Consider the following 16,740-nt stretch of genomic DNA (forward strand, 5'->3'; position numbering starts at 1 on the left):
TATTTCTAAACTCAGGACAAAATTTAGAAACTATTTAGCATGGGTGTTTTTTGGTGGTTGTAGATGTGTAAATTTTGGGGGTCAAAGTTAGAAAAAGTGTGTTTTTTTCAATTTTTTCCTCATATTTTATAAAAAATTTTTATAGTAAGTTATAAGATATGATGAAAATAATGGTATCTTTAGAAAGTCCATTTAATGGTTAGAAAAATGGTATATAATATGTGTGGGTACAGTAAATGAGTAATAGGAAAATTACAGCTAAACACAAACACTGCAGAAATGTAAAAATAGCCCTAGTCCTTAAGGGAAAGAAATTGAAAAATGGCCTTGTCCTTAAGGGGTTAAAGATAAACATTGATGCTGACATTAGGACACACAGTGTAATATCTTTTGTGCTGTATATTGATACCCACAGTGTAATATTTTAGACAATGATTTTAAAATTGGAATTGATGTTTGATTCAATATAATCTTAAAGGGACATTAAACCCAAAAAATTTCTTTCATGATTTAGATAGAGGACACCATTTTTAAAAAGTTTTCAATTTACTTCTATTATCATTTTTTTCATTCTCATGTTATTCTTTGTTGAAGAGATAACTAGGTAGGTAGTGTGCACATGCCTGAAGCACTACATGACAGGAAATAGTGCCATCTAGTGCCCCTGCTAATGTATAACATTGTTGCAAAACTACTACTATATAGTGCTGCAGACACGTGCACACTCTTGAGCTTACATGTATGCTTTTCCACAAAGGATAACAAGAAAACTAAGAACATTTGATAATAGAAGTAAATTAGATTTTTTTTTTAAAATGTTATGCTTTATCTAAATCATGAAACAAAAAAATTGAGTTTTATGTCCCTTTAAGCTGATAGTTTAAAGGGATAGCCCACATAACATTAAACGGTCATGATTCAGATACAGCAGAAATTAAAATCACCTCTTTACTGTCATGCTTTTTTCAGTGTATTTCTTCCTTCTCTTGAATTTCTTTTTCAGTAAGAAATGTCATTTTATATGCCAGCCCATTTGTTAACACCTGCGTAGGGGTGGTTTTTAAAACTAGATTGCAATCAGGAGGGGTTACCCAGGTACAGAGAGAAAACTGGCCCAGCTCTTAAAAAACCCATTGATTGCAAATAAAAACATATGATATCCTGATTACATGCTATATTCGCAATTATTCCTGCTCAGAATAATAATACATTTACACTATATACATATTGTGGTATAAACACAGAGACAACATTGTTTAGAACAATGTACTTGACGCACATGTTTTTGATGTTTTTTTTTTATAAAATAAGGGGATCATATGTGGATCCGCGTCAGTGATGTCTGGCAAACGTATTGACGCCGGCGAATGCTCTGAGATTGACGCTTTGATAAATACGCCCCTTGGAGTTTACTATCCCTTTAACTGCTGATTTATTCAGTTTTTTTTACGGGGAATTCTTGTATTTTGTTACGATTCTATGGGATTGATCACAATCCTTTAGCAACACCTTTCAAATGATTAATTTACAAAAATCCCCTTAATGGTGTTTTTTTCTTGATAATCATTAGATAAGTTTTTCTTTTTTTGAATTTGTTTGAATTTAGTTTGGCTACTAACACTATTTACTTGGTCTGCTGTCTGATCCAGTATCTGCTAATAAAAATTTTAAAATTTTTTGGGGCGGAGCCTACTCTTGAAGCAGCATGACATTTTTCTATGAAGCTCTAACATTTAATTTAGTTATTTTCTGTATTTAAGTAATGCTAATTCAAAGTAATTTCACACAGAGGAAAACCTAAAGATCTTGGAGATTTTTCCTGGGCCAAGGAGTGTATATTCGACAAGCCTGACCCATGCTCTTCAAGAAAGCTACTCAAGACTTTGCTGGCTAGGCCCCATATGACCCGGCAGACGGAACATCGTGTGGCTGGGGCTGCCGCACATAACCCCCCCAGGTCTCTGGGTTTAGAAGTACTTTATTACTTACATATTAGTGCTTCAAAAGGAATTAGGGATTAAAATGAATGAAGAGTCCCTGTGTGAGTTGATAGACAGACAATGCTCCAAACTGAAACAACTCATGGTGCACTGTTTTGCACCACTACCATGAAAACTAGAGAAAAGCAAGACACCAGTGGGAGACAGTTGGGAGTTGCCGACCGCATCCCTGGCTGTTAGTTCTTCGGATGTCAAGATCCTCCAAGGTACAGACCTAAACCGGTCTAGCTATGTGATGTCAGACAATGGCAACGGATCTACAGAGCAAGAAGCTCCTAACGGAGAGATTAGTACTGGCCGGGATGTTCGACCAGGATGGCCTAATTAGTCTGCCTAGAGGCCCAGAAGAAGTCACTCTACCCACCCTCCGCATAACAGTAACTTTGGCATGGCGTTAATCGAGTTACCAGGACAAGAGACTTTGGCCATCTGTGTCTTTGCTATTACCCAGAGTTATATGGGGAGGAATGCCAGATGTATGTGTACCCATACCTGCCGATCAACAGCACTCCCGTATGGGCATCGGTTGAGTTCTGAACAAACATCTTACAAATTGTATAGCATTACTAGATGGGGACTTAAGTGTTATATCCCCAAGACCCTATCATGTTTTATATAAGGGGATGCTCTGGAGTGAGAGTCTTTTTTAGCACCAGCGATAATCATTGTTCAAAGTTAATACCGAAAGCACCATTTCCTGGACTATGACACAGAAGGTGGCCCAGTAATGTAACTGTGTTTAATATATACTTAGATTGTCGGTTATTGATAACAAATATGAAGACTGATTGGTCCGATGACAGTTATTGGTTACCGGCAACTTTGAGCCCATAAAAGGTTTATATGTTAGGTCTATACTACTGCGTATCCTTTACTTGTTACAAACATTACCACTCAACCTTCCTAACTTATCTGTCACCCAACTACAAACAGTTCTAAATAAGTTCATATGGAAAGGCCAAAAACCCAGAGTAGAGGGAAAAACCTTATATAGATCTAGACATATTGACGGTTTAGGTGTTCCTCATATATTATGATACTATCAAGCCAACACACTCCAGCGCATCTTGGAATGGCATACAGGGACGGAGGATAAGGCATGGGTTTCGCTAGACTCCCATATCCTTAAAGCTCTAGAGCTCAGTCCCTTGTGCTGGTTACCTTCTAACTGTAGACCGGTCCAAGTGAAAACCTCACCTCTTTATAGGCACATCTTCTGTAGTTGGGACAACATTGTTAGGCAGATCCCAGGAATATTTTCTCTTTTTTCCCCATGTATCCAATCATCCAAAATACAGAGTTATTGCTGAGTTTTCACACAGCCACTGGTAACACTAGTCACACAGCTCTAGGATTCTCCTCTGTGATAATTAATTTTTTACAACATGGAAAATTGAAACCTATTCAAGACCTATCAAATCTACTAGGAGGTACATATACGAATTGGCTAAAGTACCATCAACTACAACATTTGTTGAAATTATCCCCACACAGGTCAACCCTTCTACAATGTCTCACACTTTTTGAGGGGCTGTGTAAGCAACATACTGTTCTGAGAGGCTCCTTGTCCACAGCCAGGAGAATAATTGACGGTTTTGTCTATAAGGCATTAACAAACTACACTAAGGACGGGCAGAAGGAGCTATCAATATATATACAACCAAACAAATGGGCTAAATGTTTTGACTACACATATAAATCTTCTCCATCCACACAGATATTAGAATATTATTGAGATGGTAGCTCACACCCGCTAGGCTAAAACTAATTTACTGGAATGCATCCCACCAGTGCTGGAGGGGCTGTGGGGAGAACGGAACACATTCACAAATCTGGTGGTCATGTCCTCTCTTGAAAGATTTCTGGATTCATGTGGAAGGAACATTTGCTAAACTATTGGAACCCACATTTAAACTTACCCCCATAATTGTATTGTTTAATGATAGACCCAAGTGTAGATGTAAAATCAGACAACTTCTCACCCAAATTTGTTTAAATGGGGCAAAATCCCTCATTGAGAGAAGATGGAAATCTACAGTGATCCCCAAAGTGGATGAATGGAAAACTCAAACCCAAGAATTGTTATCTTTAGATAAACACTCTTATCTTAAAACAAACAGATGTAATTCATAATGTTAAGTTCTATTGGGACACGGTTAATTCACAAGACCCAGTAACAACCTGACAAAAAAGCTAGGCCCTCCATAGCCCTCCGTAGCATTAAAGCACACCCTTTCCTTCTCCCACCCTCAGCTCTCTTATGTTCTAAGCCGGATCCTGTTTTTGTTCTTATTTCTTCATCTTCCTCTTTCTCTACACTCTTTTCCTTCCGTTTCTCCTTTATCTTTTTCATTGTCTCTTTTCTATATATTTCTTATCTATCTTGCAATCATCAAAACCCTCCAAGATGATATCCTTTTTAATCAAGATGTTGCCTAAGGATCTTATATTTTGCTTAACAGAATACTCAAACTCAGCTAGATTACGTGTTATGTGCGCTTTAGGGAAATTAACGAATGCAACAAAAGTTATTTAACCCCCTAAAGTGCAGCCATTAAAAGTTTTTAAAAATCCGGCTTGAGCGTGCAATATGGTGCTTTTAAGCTCCATACCGCACAAAATTCAAGTGCTGTTTTGACATGCTCGTGCACGCTTTCCGCATAGACATCAATGCGGAGAGTGGGTCAGAAAAAAGTCTAATTCCTGCGATCGCGGAAAGAAAAGTTCCATAACGCAGCCCCTTGATGTCTATGGGAAAAAAAAGTAACGTTTAAACCTAACACCCTAACATAAAACCTGAGTCTAAACACCCGTAATCTGCCCCCCACCAACATCGCTGACACCTACAAAATGTTATTAGCCCCTAATCTGCCGCCCCTGATATCGCCGGCACCTGAATAAAACCATTAACCCCTAATCTTCTGCCCCCAACATCGCCGCCACTATACTAAAGTTATCAACCCCTATTGCCCTGCACCCCAACATCGTCTACACTATAGTAAATCTATGACATCACCGCAACTAAATAAAGCTATTAACCCCTAAACCTCTGGCCTCCCACATCACTACCACTAAATAACCCCTAAACCGCCAGCCCCCCACATCGCAACAACCTAAATTGAACTATATTAACCCCTAAACCTAACCCTAACATAACCCTAAGACTAACCCTAACCCTAACCTAACACCCCCTAACTTTTACATAATTAAAATATAGCTAAATTAAACTTACAATTTTTATCTAAATAATTCCTTTTTATACTAAATACCTGTGAAATAAAACCTAAGCTAGCTACAATATAACAAACAGTTATATTGTAGCTAGCTTAGGTTTTATTTTTATTTCACAGGTATGTATTTATTTTAACTAGGTAGACTAGTTAGTAAATAGTTATTAACTATGTACTAACTACCTAGTTAAAATAAATACAAACTTACCTGTGAAATAAAACCTAAGCTACCTTACACTAAAACCTAACATTACAAAAAATAACAAACACTAAAATTACTAAAAATAAAAAAACTACCTTTAAAAAAAAATAACAAAAACGAAATAAAGTAAAATCTAACCTAACCATTGCCCTGAAAAGGGCATTTGTATGGGCATTGCCCTTAAAAGTGCATTTAGCTCTTTTTCCTGCCCTTAAAAGGGCATTCAGCTCTTTTGTGAAATGCCCAAGCCCTTACCTAAAAATAAAAACCCACCCCAAAAGGAAAAAATACAACACAAAATAACAAACAAATGATCAAAAATAATAAACATTATTCCTATTCTAATACCCATTTGAAAAAAAACCCACCCCACAATAAACACTTTTCAGGGCAATGGGTAGCTTAGGTTTTTTTTAGAGTTAGTTTTTTTTATTTTGGGGGGTTGGTTGGGTGGTGGGTTTTACTGTTGGGGGGGGTCTTTGTATTTCTTTTTTACAGGTAAAAGAGCTGTTTAACTTAGGGCAATGCCCTACAAAAGGCTTTTTTAAGGGCTATTGGTAGTTTATTGTAGGCTAGTTTTTTTTTGTGTGGGCTTTTATATTTTGATAGGGCTATTAGATTAGGTGTAATTATTTTTTATTTTGGAAAATATAGTTTGTTATTTTTCGTAATTTAGTGTTTGTTATTTTTTGTAATTTACTCTTTTATTTTTTGTAATTAGATACTTTGTAATTTTTAGAGTAGTGTTAGGTTTTTTTAATGTGTAGTTTAGTATTTAATTGCTAGTTTAATTTTAGTTTAATAATTATATTAGTTTAATTGTTAGTTTAAACTTAGTTTTTTTAAAGTGACAGGTAAGTTTTAATTTAATGTAAGATAGGGAAATTGTAATTTTAATATAATGTTAGGGGGCATTAGGTTTAGTTTAAATTAGTTTATTGTGATGTGGGGGGCTTTCGGTTTAGGGGTTAATAGTTTACTTTAGTATATTTCATTGTGGGAGGATTGCAATTTAGGGGTTAATAGGTTTATTATAGTGGCAGCGGTGTAGGGCTTAATAACTTTAGTATAGTGGGGGCGATGTGGGCGAACGACAGATTAGGGGTTAATAATATTTAAATAGTGTTTGAGATGCAGGGGCGGCGGTATCGGGGTTAATAACTTTAATATAGCGTCTTATTCGAATTCGAAATAGTATTTCTAGTCTACAACTGTGTTTAATAAATGTAATATTCAAATTCGAATCCTACATTCAAATTTGAATGTCACATTTAAATTTGAAATAGTATTTCTAGTCTAATACTGTGTTTTTTTAAATGTAATATTCAAATTTGAATGTCACATTCGAATTCGAAAAAGTATTTCTAGTCTACAGCTGTGTTTAATAAATGTAATATTCAAATTTGAATGCTACATTCGAATTTGAATGTCACATTCAAATTTGAAATAGTTTTTCTAGTCTAATACTGTGTTTTATAAATGTAATATTCGAATTTGAATGTGACATTCAACTTTGAATGTGACATTCAAATTCGAAATAGTATTTCTAGTCTACAACTGTGTTTTATAAATGTAATATTCGAATTAGAATGTCACATTCAAATTTGAATGTCACATTTGAATTCGAAAGTGACATTCGAAAACTGTAAATAACATTCGATAATAGAATGTTTAAGAATATTCGTTCTTATCAACATTCTATTATGTAAATCGAATTTCTACAATAACATTCGTTCTAACATTCGAATTTGAATATAAACACATTCGCCCATCCCTAATTGCGACCCGAAAAAACATTAATAAACAGCATCAGGATCAGAATCGAACACTTGGTTACATTTGCTTAAGGATTTGTACAGGTGTCATCAATATATAAACATTTGTAGGATTTCATTATATGGGCATGAAATTACCTTTTGTCAGGTCCCTAAGCACACCAGCTTTTCAGGTTGAGCTCATATTACAAGTTGCAAAAAACGTATTTTGCTCTAGGGATAACCCAAAAAGCACACAAATACTAGCTTGAGATTTTGCGTGCATGTGTTCCCCAATAGAAATCAATGGAAACACAAAAGTGAAGAAAAAAACACCCCACTCGCGCAAACAACCTCACATTTTCGCATTCCCCATAGATATCAAAGTGGAGAAAAAAAAGTGACTTTATTTTCTGTAAATGTAGATAAGGTTTAATTTATTTTTACAGGTAAGTTTTTTATGGATTTATTTTGTAATTTTTGTGTATTTTAATTTGAGTTAAGTTAGGGGGTTTAGTTGTTCGTTTATGACTGCGATGGGGGGGGGGTAATATTGTGTTTAGGTATTTTGTGATACCAGAGCTCTTAGATCGTGGAACGGATTGAAGCGTAAAAGGTGTTTGCACTAGCGCAATCGCAATGTTGCTGCATTTGTAATATCAGGGGAATCAAAATGGCTCATGAAAACAAGATTGCACTAGCACAAAACTGTTTCCGCCTCATTTGTAATCTTGCCCTAAAAGGGTAAAAACCACTGTTTTGTGTATGTTTAGTTTATACAAACCTCTTGTAACATCACTTCCTATAACATAATTGAATATGCAAATTAGTGCGCATACAAAATATGACTGACAACTGGAGAAAAATAATAAAACTAGAGAAGGCTGTCTCGTAAAGGCACATAGCATCCAGCATAAGGCCTTCAAAAAGAGAATCTTATTAAAGAGACAGCAACTGTACTGGTAAGGGCATAACAACAGTTCCGAGTATTAATACGGAAGATTTCTTACACTCCCAATTTATCAGCAGAATCAATCTTCAGGGACCTGTATCTAGGGTTCAGGATTTTAACTCCTTAAGTATAAGCTGGATGTCACCTGTTCAGACATCGGGCCTATTTATCAAGATGTGAGCAGACATGATCCGATATTGTGGATCATGTCCACAGCACATCGGTAAATGCAGACAGCATACGCTGTCGGCATTTATCATTGCACCAGCAGTTCTTGTGAACTGCTGGTGCAATGCCGCCCCCTGCAGATTCATGGGGGCAGGGGGTGTCAATCAACCCGAACATATTGGATCGGGTTGATTTCCGGCGATGTCTGTCTGCCTCCTCAGGGCAGACGGACAGGTTATAGAGCAGCTGCTTTATAACTTTGTGTTTCTGGTGAGCCTGAATGCTCGCTAGAAACAAGGGGCATCAAGCTCCATATGGAGCTTGATTAATATGCCCCATCATCTACTTGGGCTCCATGTACTAAGCAGTCAGCGAGCTACCCGCAAAAAATCTCACGTCAAAACTCGCAAACTGATATGTACAAAGTCGTCAACTATGCTCAAACTCGCATCTTTAAAGTTGCGAGCGTACTTATCCACCAAACCTCGCTATCTCTCCATTTTCACTGTAATTAGACACATTTGACAACAACTCGCCAAAAACGAATGTACTAAAAAATCTATTTGTCCGCTCGCGACAATTTCCGCTCCCACCTCGTTATTTTTGCCTTGCCACCTTTTAGGTGGCGGGCAAGGTACAAAACAATAGGAAAGTCATTGTAGACGCCAGTCTAGACATATATAAAAGGCAGTAATATCAGCATTGTACTTACATTGTTCATTTCGGCAGCTATGGAGACACTTCTGTATTTGTTTATTCTCCGTGTGATGCAAATGCGGTCTAGAAGACAGAATACTGGAAATGTCGACATCTTTTTTTCCGGACCGTGGGCACTAACAGCATCGCTAATCCTTTGCCAGATCTGCTTCCTCCTCGAAATTTTTTTGTCTGTTTGACACGACATCCAAACAAATAATCATAAGAGTCAATAATCATGTCAATCAAAACAACGTTTTGCTGATGCGAAAAGTGAAGATTCTTGTATTTTGAAGTGGTATCAGATCCAGATGAAGCCATATCCAATTTGTATATAAAGATCACAAAAAATAACGCTCTGTAATCACTCTCCAAAAAATTTGGAACAATAATAAAGTTGTTTAGAAAAGTTGAAGTTTTATAGGGGCAAAATTCCTTTCCCGCGACTACTATGATGTTTCTGACACCTTGCATGTCACGTGTTAATAATTGGCCAGACAATTCGACTGAAAGTTAAGTACATTAGCTTAGTCGCGGCGAGCGAGGTGTCAAATTTATCAATAATCCGCCACTGCTCGCGGCGGGCTAGACGTGTCTATTTATTGGGGGATTATTAGTACATAGCGACAGCAGACACCATTTCGCCCGCGACGAGTAACGGCGAGTTTATCCACGTCTACAATGACGGACTAATTGACGGCTTAGTACATGGAGCCCCTTGTCTGTTTTTATGAACTAGAGGAAGAGCTCCTCTATTACATTGGCCTTTCTGCTCTTTTATCCACAACTCGCATGTCTTGATGAGCCCTGCTGTTATTCCCAGTAGAAAATTACTACCAGGTAGGTCCCAGAGACTAGAGATCACAACGTACTACTCTCTGATTTACAAAAAGTATAAGCAATACTATTTATATAAACCATTGCTTGTTAGATATACATTTTAGCCATAGATAATTGTTTAGAGTTTTTTAAGCATAACTAAAATACCATTGCTGCTTATACTCCTAATTGATATTTTATACTTATGGGAGTTTGACTCATAAAACTGTTCTTATTATTAGTCACATCGATTGTTTTAAATCTTAGGACATTATTACACTTTTCTTTTTATCCCCCCCATTGTTTGGTACCAACGCTTTTAATTTCACACATACAACTACACAATGTTCTTTTAAATGGTTACTTGTTGATATATGTGAATTAAATAAATATTATTTTTTGAACCAGCATTATTGGTGAAGTATTATTATAATGACAAAAAATCAATACATTTGAAGTATTTCTAGTAGTTCTTTATTTTCATTTGTAAAAAAAAAAAAAAAAAAAAAAAATCAGACATTTCGATTTTTTTTTTTTTTTAAATAAACTACTTACACATGGTCATATTGTATACATATACATATTTACAAATATAAATATCATCAAAGTCCATTGTTATTTGGTAGATATTTAGCCAGTGTTTTTTAACACAGGCGCTCACATATTAGAAAAAAAGTCATTTTACATACAGCAATTTTTTCAGATTACTTGGGGAGTCTGATTTTTATGTGGAGCCTTATCTACCATCAGTGCATTGATTTTTAGTAGTCGTTCTAATTTAATATAAACTTGCAATGCGCATTCTAATTCTGATGCTCACAAACAACTGTGATAAACCAAATATTGCTAACGTGTAACTCGTAATCTGGCCCTTTATGTTTAAAACAATTTAAACTACACTTTTAGTATTTTACATTTTTATACATTATTTACAAATAGATATACTATTAGTACACAGCATGATATCAGAATTTTTATACACTGAAATGGATAATAAACCTTCAGAATTTTTTCTACTATCACAAATTGAAATTTGCTTTGTTTGCATACAGTTTATAGTGTTCTTTAAAATGATTTTTCTTATAACTTTGTAAGTTCCAAAATTTCTGTAGTCTCATTTTCTTTTGTGTCACTGTCATTTTCTTTGATCATCAATACTAACATTAACACAGTTGTGCTGGGATCAAGCAGTTTAACGGGCGGTATATTTATTTCTTTCTCCCGAAAGATACGGTTTTGAATTGTCATGCCAATCATGGAATCAATTCCCAGTGATGTTAGCAAAGTGTCCATCTTGATATCATTTAAGCTGACACTTGTGAGTTCACTTACTAATGATATAATATAATCTTCTGGCTTAATGTTATTCTTAAAATTTGATGGTATCACTGTTTCATTCAGTCCTGTCATTTCTTTAGTTACCAAATTGTAGAACCTCTTTTTTAGTGTCAAAATCTTAGTACCATTGATTGCTTTAAAATCAAATTTGGCTATTACTTGATGGGGATTATTTATCATTAAGCTTTTCTCCAAATATTCATGCACCTCCTGTGTTTCTAGCACAAGGATTCCTCTTGCTTGCAACAACTCTTGAACATTGTGTTTGGTAAACAACAATCCTAAATTAAGAGCCCCCCAACTGATAGACTGCCCTGAAAGACCTTGGTTTCTTCTGTATTGACAGAATATGTCCAGAAATGAGTTGGCAGCAGCATAATTTGCTTGACTTGGGTTTCCCACAAATGAGGAAATAGATGAGTAGCATACAAAATAATCAAGATCCATTTTTTCTGTAGCCTGGTGGAGATTGAAAGCTCCTTCCACTTTTGGGCTTAGTACTTTCTCAAAGAGTGATTGATTAAGATGAGGAAGGATGCCATCGTGTAGGACTACAGCACTGTGGAAAACCCCTTTGACCGGAATATTTGAAAATTGTTTTACAATGTAACCCATGGTTTTTTTAACAGCTTTACAGTCAGCTACATTACACTGCAGGGGGATTATTCTCCTGTTCTTTTGTTCATCTAGAATTATTTTTATTTGTTGTTCCATTTCAGGGGTTGGTTTTGTTCTGGAGAGAGTGACAATGTTTCCACCACCATGATGTGCAATAAACTTTACTGTTTCAAAGCCTAGACCACTCAGACCACCTGATACAATGTAAACAGCATCTTGTTTGAAAAGTGTTTGTTGAGTTTTGTACAATGGAATATTTGAAATGTTCCTTTTGTCCAGCACAACAAGAGGTAAGCATTTCTCCATAAAATAACTGTTGTCAGTGGAAACAGGCATATGTTTTGCACTTACAGAGAATACAGAGCTAGGTATGCTTTGAAACATCTCTGCAGGCATTAATTTTAACCATTTATAGATATATTTTGACCTCTCTTTGATGTATGGTTTTTGGAAAATGCTATTAGGGTTGAGAATGTGAATGTGAACATCCTCTCTGCAAATATCTGTAAAATTCTGAAGACCATATAGATTTATTCTGTCACTTATTATTACCAAATCTTTAAGCAATGGCAAGTGGGACAAATCTTCTTCTGAAATGACATCTGATGGAGGGAGAATAATAACTGCACTGCACTGCTTCATATTTGTGAAATTATTTGTAGATTGTGTTAACTCCCATCCTCTTTCCTTAGCTGTCTTTTCTATAACTTTGCATAAAATTGAATTAGCTTCAGAAGTTAAGATCACCATTTTGGAATTATTTTTTGCCTTTGGCAGCTGACCTAAAATTTCCCATGCTAAAATGAAATATGAAATACAGGGCAGATTTTTTAAGGTTGGAACACTCTTAATAGGATAGCAAACACTTTCCGGAAGAGTCACATTAGATAATGCAACCGTTGGATAACATGAAGCAATATGATCACCTACTTTAAGTTTTCTGACATTCTTACCAACTGATGTTACAGTACCAGTGAAGTCCAGAGCTAGGAGCTTGTGTGCATCTTTAATCAAAGTGTTCCAGTACAAAGTTCTTCCATACTGGTAACTGGAAAGACTAACAGGAAAGTAGTCTTCAGTATGGATGGATATCTGATCAATTTCTACCACAACATGTTTGTTTGTGAGCTCCAGAATTTTGGAATCAGTTAACTCAGCAGAAAGGTCTTCTAACTTGTATGGATCTTTACTATACAAGGTGAAAATGTCAGTCTTTTTTAAAGGCACTGCATATTTTCTCTGCTCTTCAACGTCATATGTAGTGTATGCAATTTCACTTGCTAAAATGTTGTCTTCATGTATCCTTATTTCTGGAAATTCACTTGATTTATAATGCTGAATTACTTTTGCCAGTGATTCCACGGTTTTAGGGTTTGAGGAGCTAATGTCAATCAGTTGGAATGACATATCTGTCATTTCAGTTACACACACTCTAGTCATGCCTACAAAAACAAACCCAGGGTTAATATTGTCCACAGTGTTCTCAGTTGTTCGAAAGGTGACTGTTCTTATAGACGCTTTGGATTTTTTCTCTCTCACAGCTAGGATCACTTGCTGATAAACCTCACAACACTTTGCTAGATATTGTGTAAGAGGGTATGTGAATCCTTCCTGAATTCCCCACATAAACAAAACATCACTGTATCCATTATTTAACATATGACTTGTCTTTAGTTTTGTATCAGCAGAATCCCAGTTGTTATGAATAATATAATCCGAGCTATTAATGTATTGTTTTAATTGTTGGCCTATACCAGATAGGTCAGCAAAAACTAAGATTTTAGGTTCCCTGTCTGGTTTATTTATACTGTCTGGTTCTAAAACTCTTTTCCAGCTGGTTTCAAAAAATAAATTTGGCTTTAGTTGATCTTGTCCCCTTACAAATGTCACCCTAGCATTTATTATTTCTGCTAATATGAAACCATTTACATCTGTAAAACAACCACAGAGTTCCAAATAATTCCTAGTTTTTTTTACATGTTTTGCATAAATAAACATTTTTTCTTGAAGTGGTCTGATTATTGTTAGACTGCCAATGGCAGAAGGAAAGATAACTGAAGATCCTTTACTTTCTTCAGCAAGGCAAGCAATCATCTGAAGAAAGCAGTCTAATATAACTGGATGCATGGAGTATTCATGCATTTCTTCCTTAAGCTCTTCACTCAGGTTCATTTCAGTAATTCCTTCCTTTAAATCTCTTCCATAATAAATATCAGACAGCTGTTTGTAAACACTCCCATACTGAAATCCAAACCTTGACAATGCATCATAAATCTCATCTCTTGTGTAAACCAACTTACATCTTTTCAAGATGGGCTGAAGAGATATCTTTTTTACTTCATGCAAATGTACCTTCTTTTTTCTAACCTGACCTGTAGCAAAAACATTGGAGGCCAAGATTTCAAAATTTGTGACATCATTTTGTTGTTCTAGCTTGATTTTCAGATCAATTGATTGTTGATTTACAACACATGGACTGGAAAATTCAATGCTGATTTCAAGGGAATTTAAAGGCACTTTTAGTTTCACATTGATAATTGTAGCTGCCAAACCAAGCTCTACATAAAATGCACCTGGAACTATTACAGATCCATTATTTTTGTGGTCATATATATAGGGAGTTGTTGCTTTAGAAACGGAGCATGTGAATTCAGTCATATTTTCATTTAAACCTTGGAGCAGGGAGTGTGCTGTGATTGTTACATTTTGGTTTCCTTGGCGAACTTTCTCATAGTTGAATTCTTGCTTTCTATGGTCAAACTGATATTGGGGAATATCAGCTGGGACAGATTTGTAGGCTTCATAGATATTATTCCAGTCGGTATTGTATCCTCCTGTGAAAAGAGTGCTAAGAAGGGTAAATATTGTCTCATATTCTGTACTTGGATGTATAACAGGCAAAACTTTATTATGTTGTCCGAGAACTTCACTAATATATCTCTGTAATGTTCTTCTGGGTCCTATTTCAATAAAATAGGCATTTTCTTTAGATTTAGAAGTGTTTAAAGCTTGTTCAAAAGCAACTGCTTCACGTATATTTTTGGACCAATATTCACCAGTTGTAAAATCCCCTTGAGAAGCTATTTTTCCAGTTACTGTTGATATGAGATCTGTTTCCATCTTTTCTACTGCTAAATTTTGCAAGTTTTTTTTAATCTCTTCTAATATTGGATCCATCAAGTGGCTGTGATACGCGGCAGGGACATCTAACATGTGCAGTAGTATTTTACTATTGCTATTTGTTTGGGTTAGCTGATTGTTTATTTGGTCAATTGATTTTGCATCACCAGAAAGTGTGCATGACGTAGGACTGTTGTAAGCAGCAATACAGATTTTTCCAGAATAAGGCTGAATAACTCTTGCTATGTCAGTCACGGGTATATTGCTGACTACAAGCATTTTTCCTCCAGTTACTTTGGCTTGCAGCATGCTTCTGTAATAAATGACCTTAACAGCATCCTGGAGTGAAAGCAGTCCTGCACAGTGTGCTGCAGCAACCTCCCCAACTGAATGTCCTATGATAGTGTCTGGCTTCACTCCCCAGTGTCTCAGCAGAGCCACTAATGAGACCTGAATGGTAAAGAGCATTGTTTGTGCAATGTCTGGTCTTGAGAAATCATCATATTCACTCTCTAGTAAATCTAAAATGGAAAGAGGTGTATAAACCTGTAGCATTTCATCTATCTCAATACATTTATTTCTAAAAACTGGTTCATATCTCAGTAACATCTTGCACATTCCCTTGTAATTAACACCATTGCCACAAAACACAAAGATTATCGGAGGTCTTTCTTTAATTGGTGCTGTATCAGTGTTGGCTGATTCGAGTTGTTGCTGTAAATGTGTAAGCGAAGTGGCTAAAAATGCTTTTCTGTATTTATAGTTATTATGACTTCTTCTGCAAGCAGATGTGTACACCAGATTTTGAAGTGATAGAGATATCATTTTGTTTAACTTTTGTTTTGTGTCCTCAATCAGTAGTTTAAGTGACTCACAGGAAAAGGCAGATAGGATAAATAAATCAACCTGTCGGTTTGAAACACCTTGCCAATAATTGTTTTTGTGCTGCTTAATGACAAGATGAGCATTTGTTCCACCAAAACCAAAGCTATTTAAGCCTGCCATCCTGCCATATTTTCCTGAGTCCTCCCAATTTTCAGGATGTACAGGAACTGAGAGATTATATTTATCCAATTTACTGATACATAATTCCTTAGTACAATGCAAGGATGAAGGAATAACTCCATGGTGCATCATAAGCAGAATTTTAATTAAACCAGCAATTCCAGCTGCTGATTCTGTGTGTCCGATATTCCCCTTAACGGACCCAATCTTTAGAGGCATTAATTTACTGGAGCGTTTTTTCCCAATCATGTTTCCAATGCTGGCGGCTTCAACTGGATCTCCTACTGTTGTTCCAGTACCATGTGCTTCTACATACTGCACAGCACATGGGTCAATGGTGCTGTAGATGCTTTGCAGTAGGACTTCCTGTTGGTTTTGTGAGGGTTTGGTGATAGGACTCACTGATCTCCCATCTTGATTTACAGCACTGGCACATATAACGCCCCACACCTTACAAAAATCTTCTTTTGCCTGTCAGATAAAACAAAAAGCAAAAGATAAATACATATTCACATATTCCCATCAGTAAACTGTTATCTCGTCACTCACTATTAAACTAACATTTGCAGTTAGGTGACCATTATTGATGTAAATCATTAGAAAAACTAGGGACTAATTCATTCAAACTTTAATAATTCATACCTAGAAGTTTTGGTAAGTTGTGAACTGCCTCCTATAAAAATATATGATTTTTTATGGAATAAATAATATCACTATGGAAAGATAATTAAACCTTTTTAATAAAATTACCCTGTTTTCTGCATACTTTGTATTCCCTTCTTGTTAATCATATGTGGGGGGTTTTATCAGTGCCAAGAGCATTGTGCATTTTGTTACA

General features: G+C 35.9%; 1 protein-coding gene across 1 annotated transcript in view; it reads right to left on the reverse strand.

The window, feature by feature from the left end:
- Window positions 1-10,613: 10,613 nt before the first annotated feature.
- The window catches only part of LOC128661431 (probable polyketide synthase 1), a 165,368-nt gene continuing 159,241 nt past the window's right edge, over window positions 10,614-16,740 (reverse strand). Inside the window, exon 7 of the mRNA XM_053715685.1 lies at window positions 10,614-16,373. Coding sequence (XP_053571660.1) covers window positions 10,902-16,373 — 5,472 coding nt within the window. The 3' untranslated portion in view covers window positions 10,614-10,901. The remainder of the gene's footprint in view (window positions 16,374-16,740) is intronic.

Source organism: Bombina bombina, chromosome 5, assembly GCF_027579735.1.
Source record: "Bombina bombina isolate aBomBom1 chromosome 5, aBomBom1.pri, whole genome shotgun sequence".
NCBI lineage: Eukaryota > Metazoa > Chordata > Amphibia > Anura > Bombinatoridae > Bombina > Bombina bombina.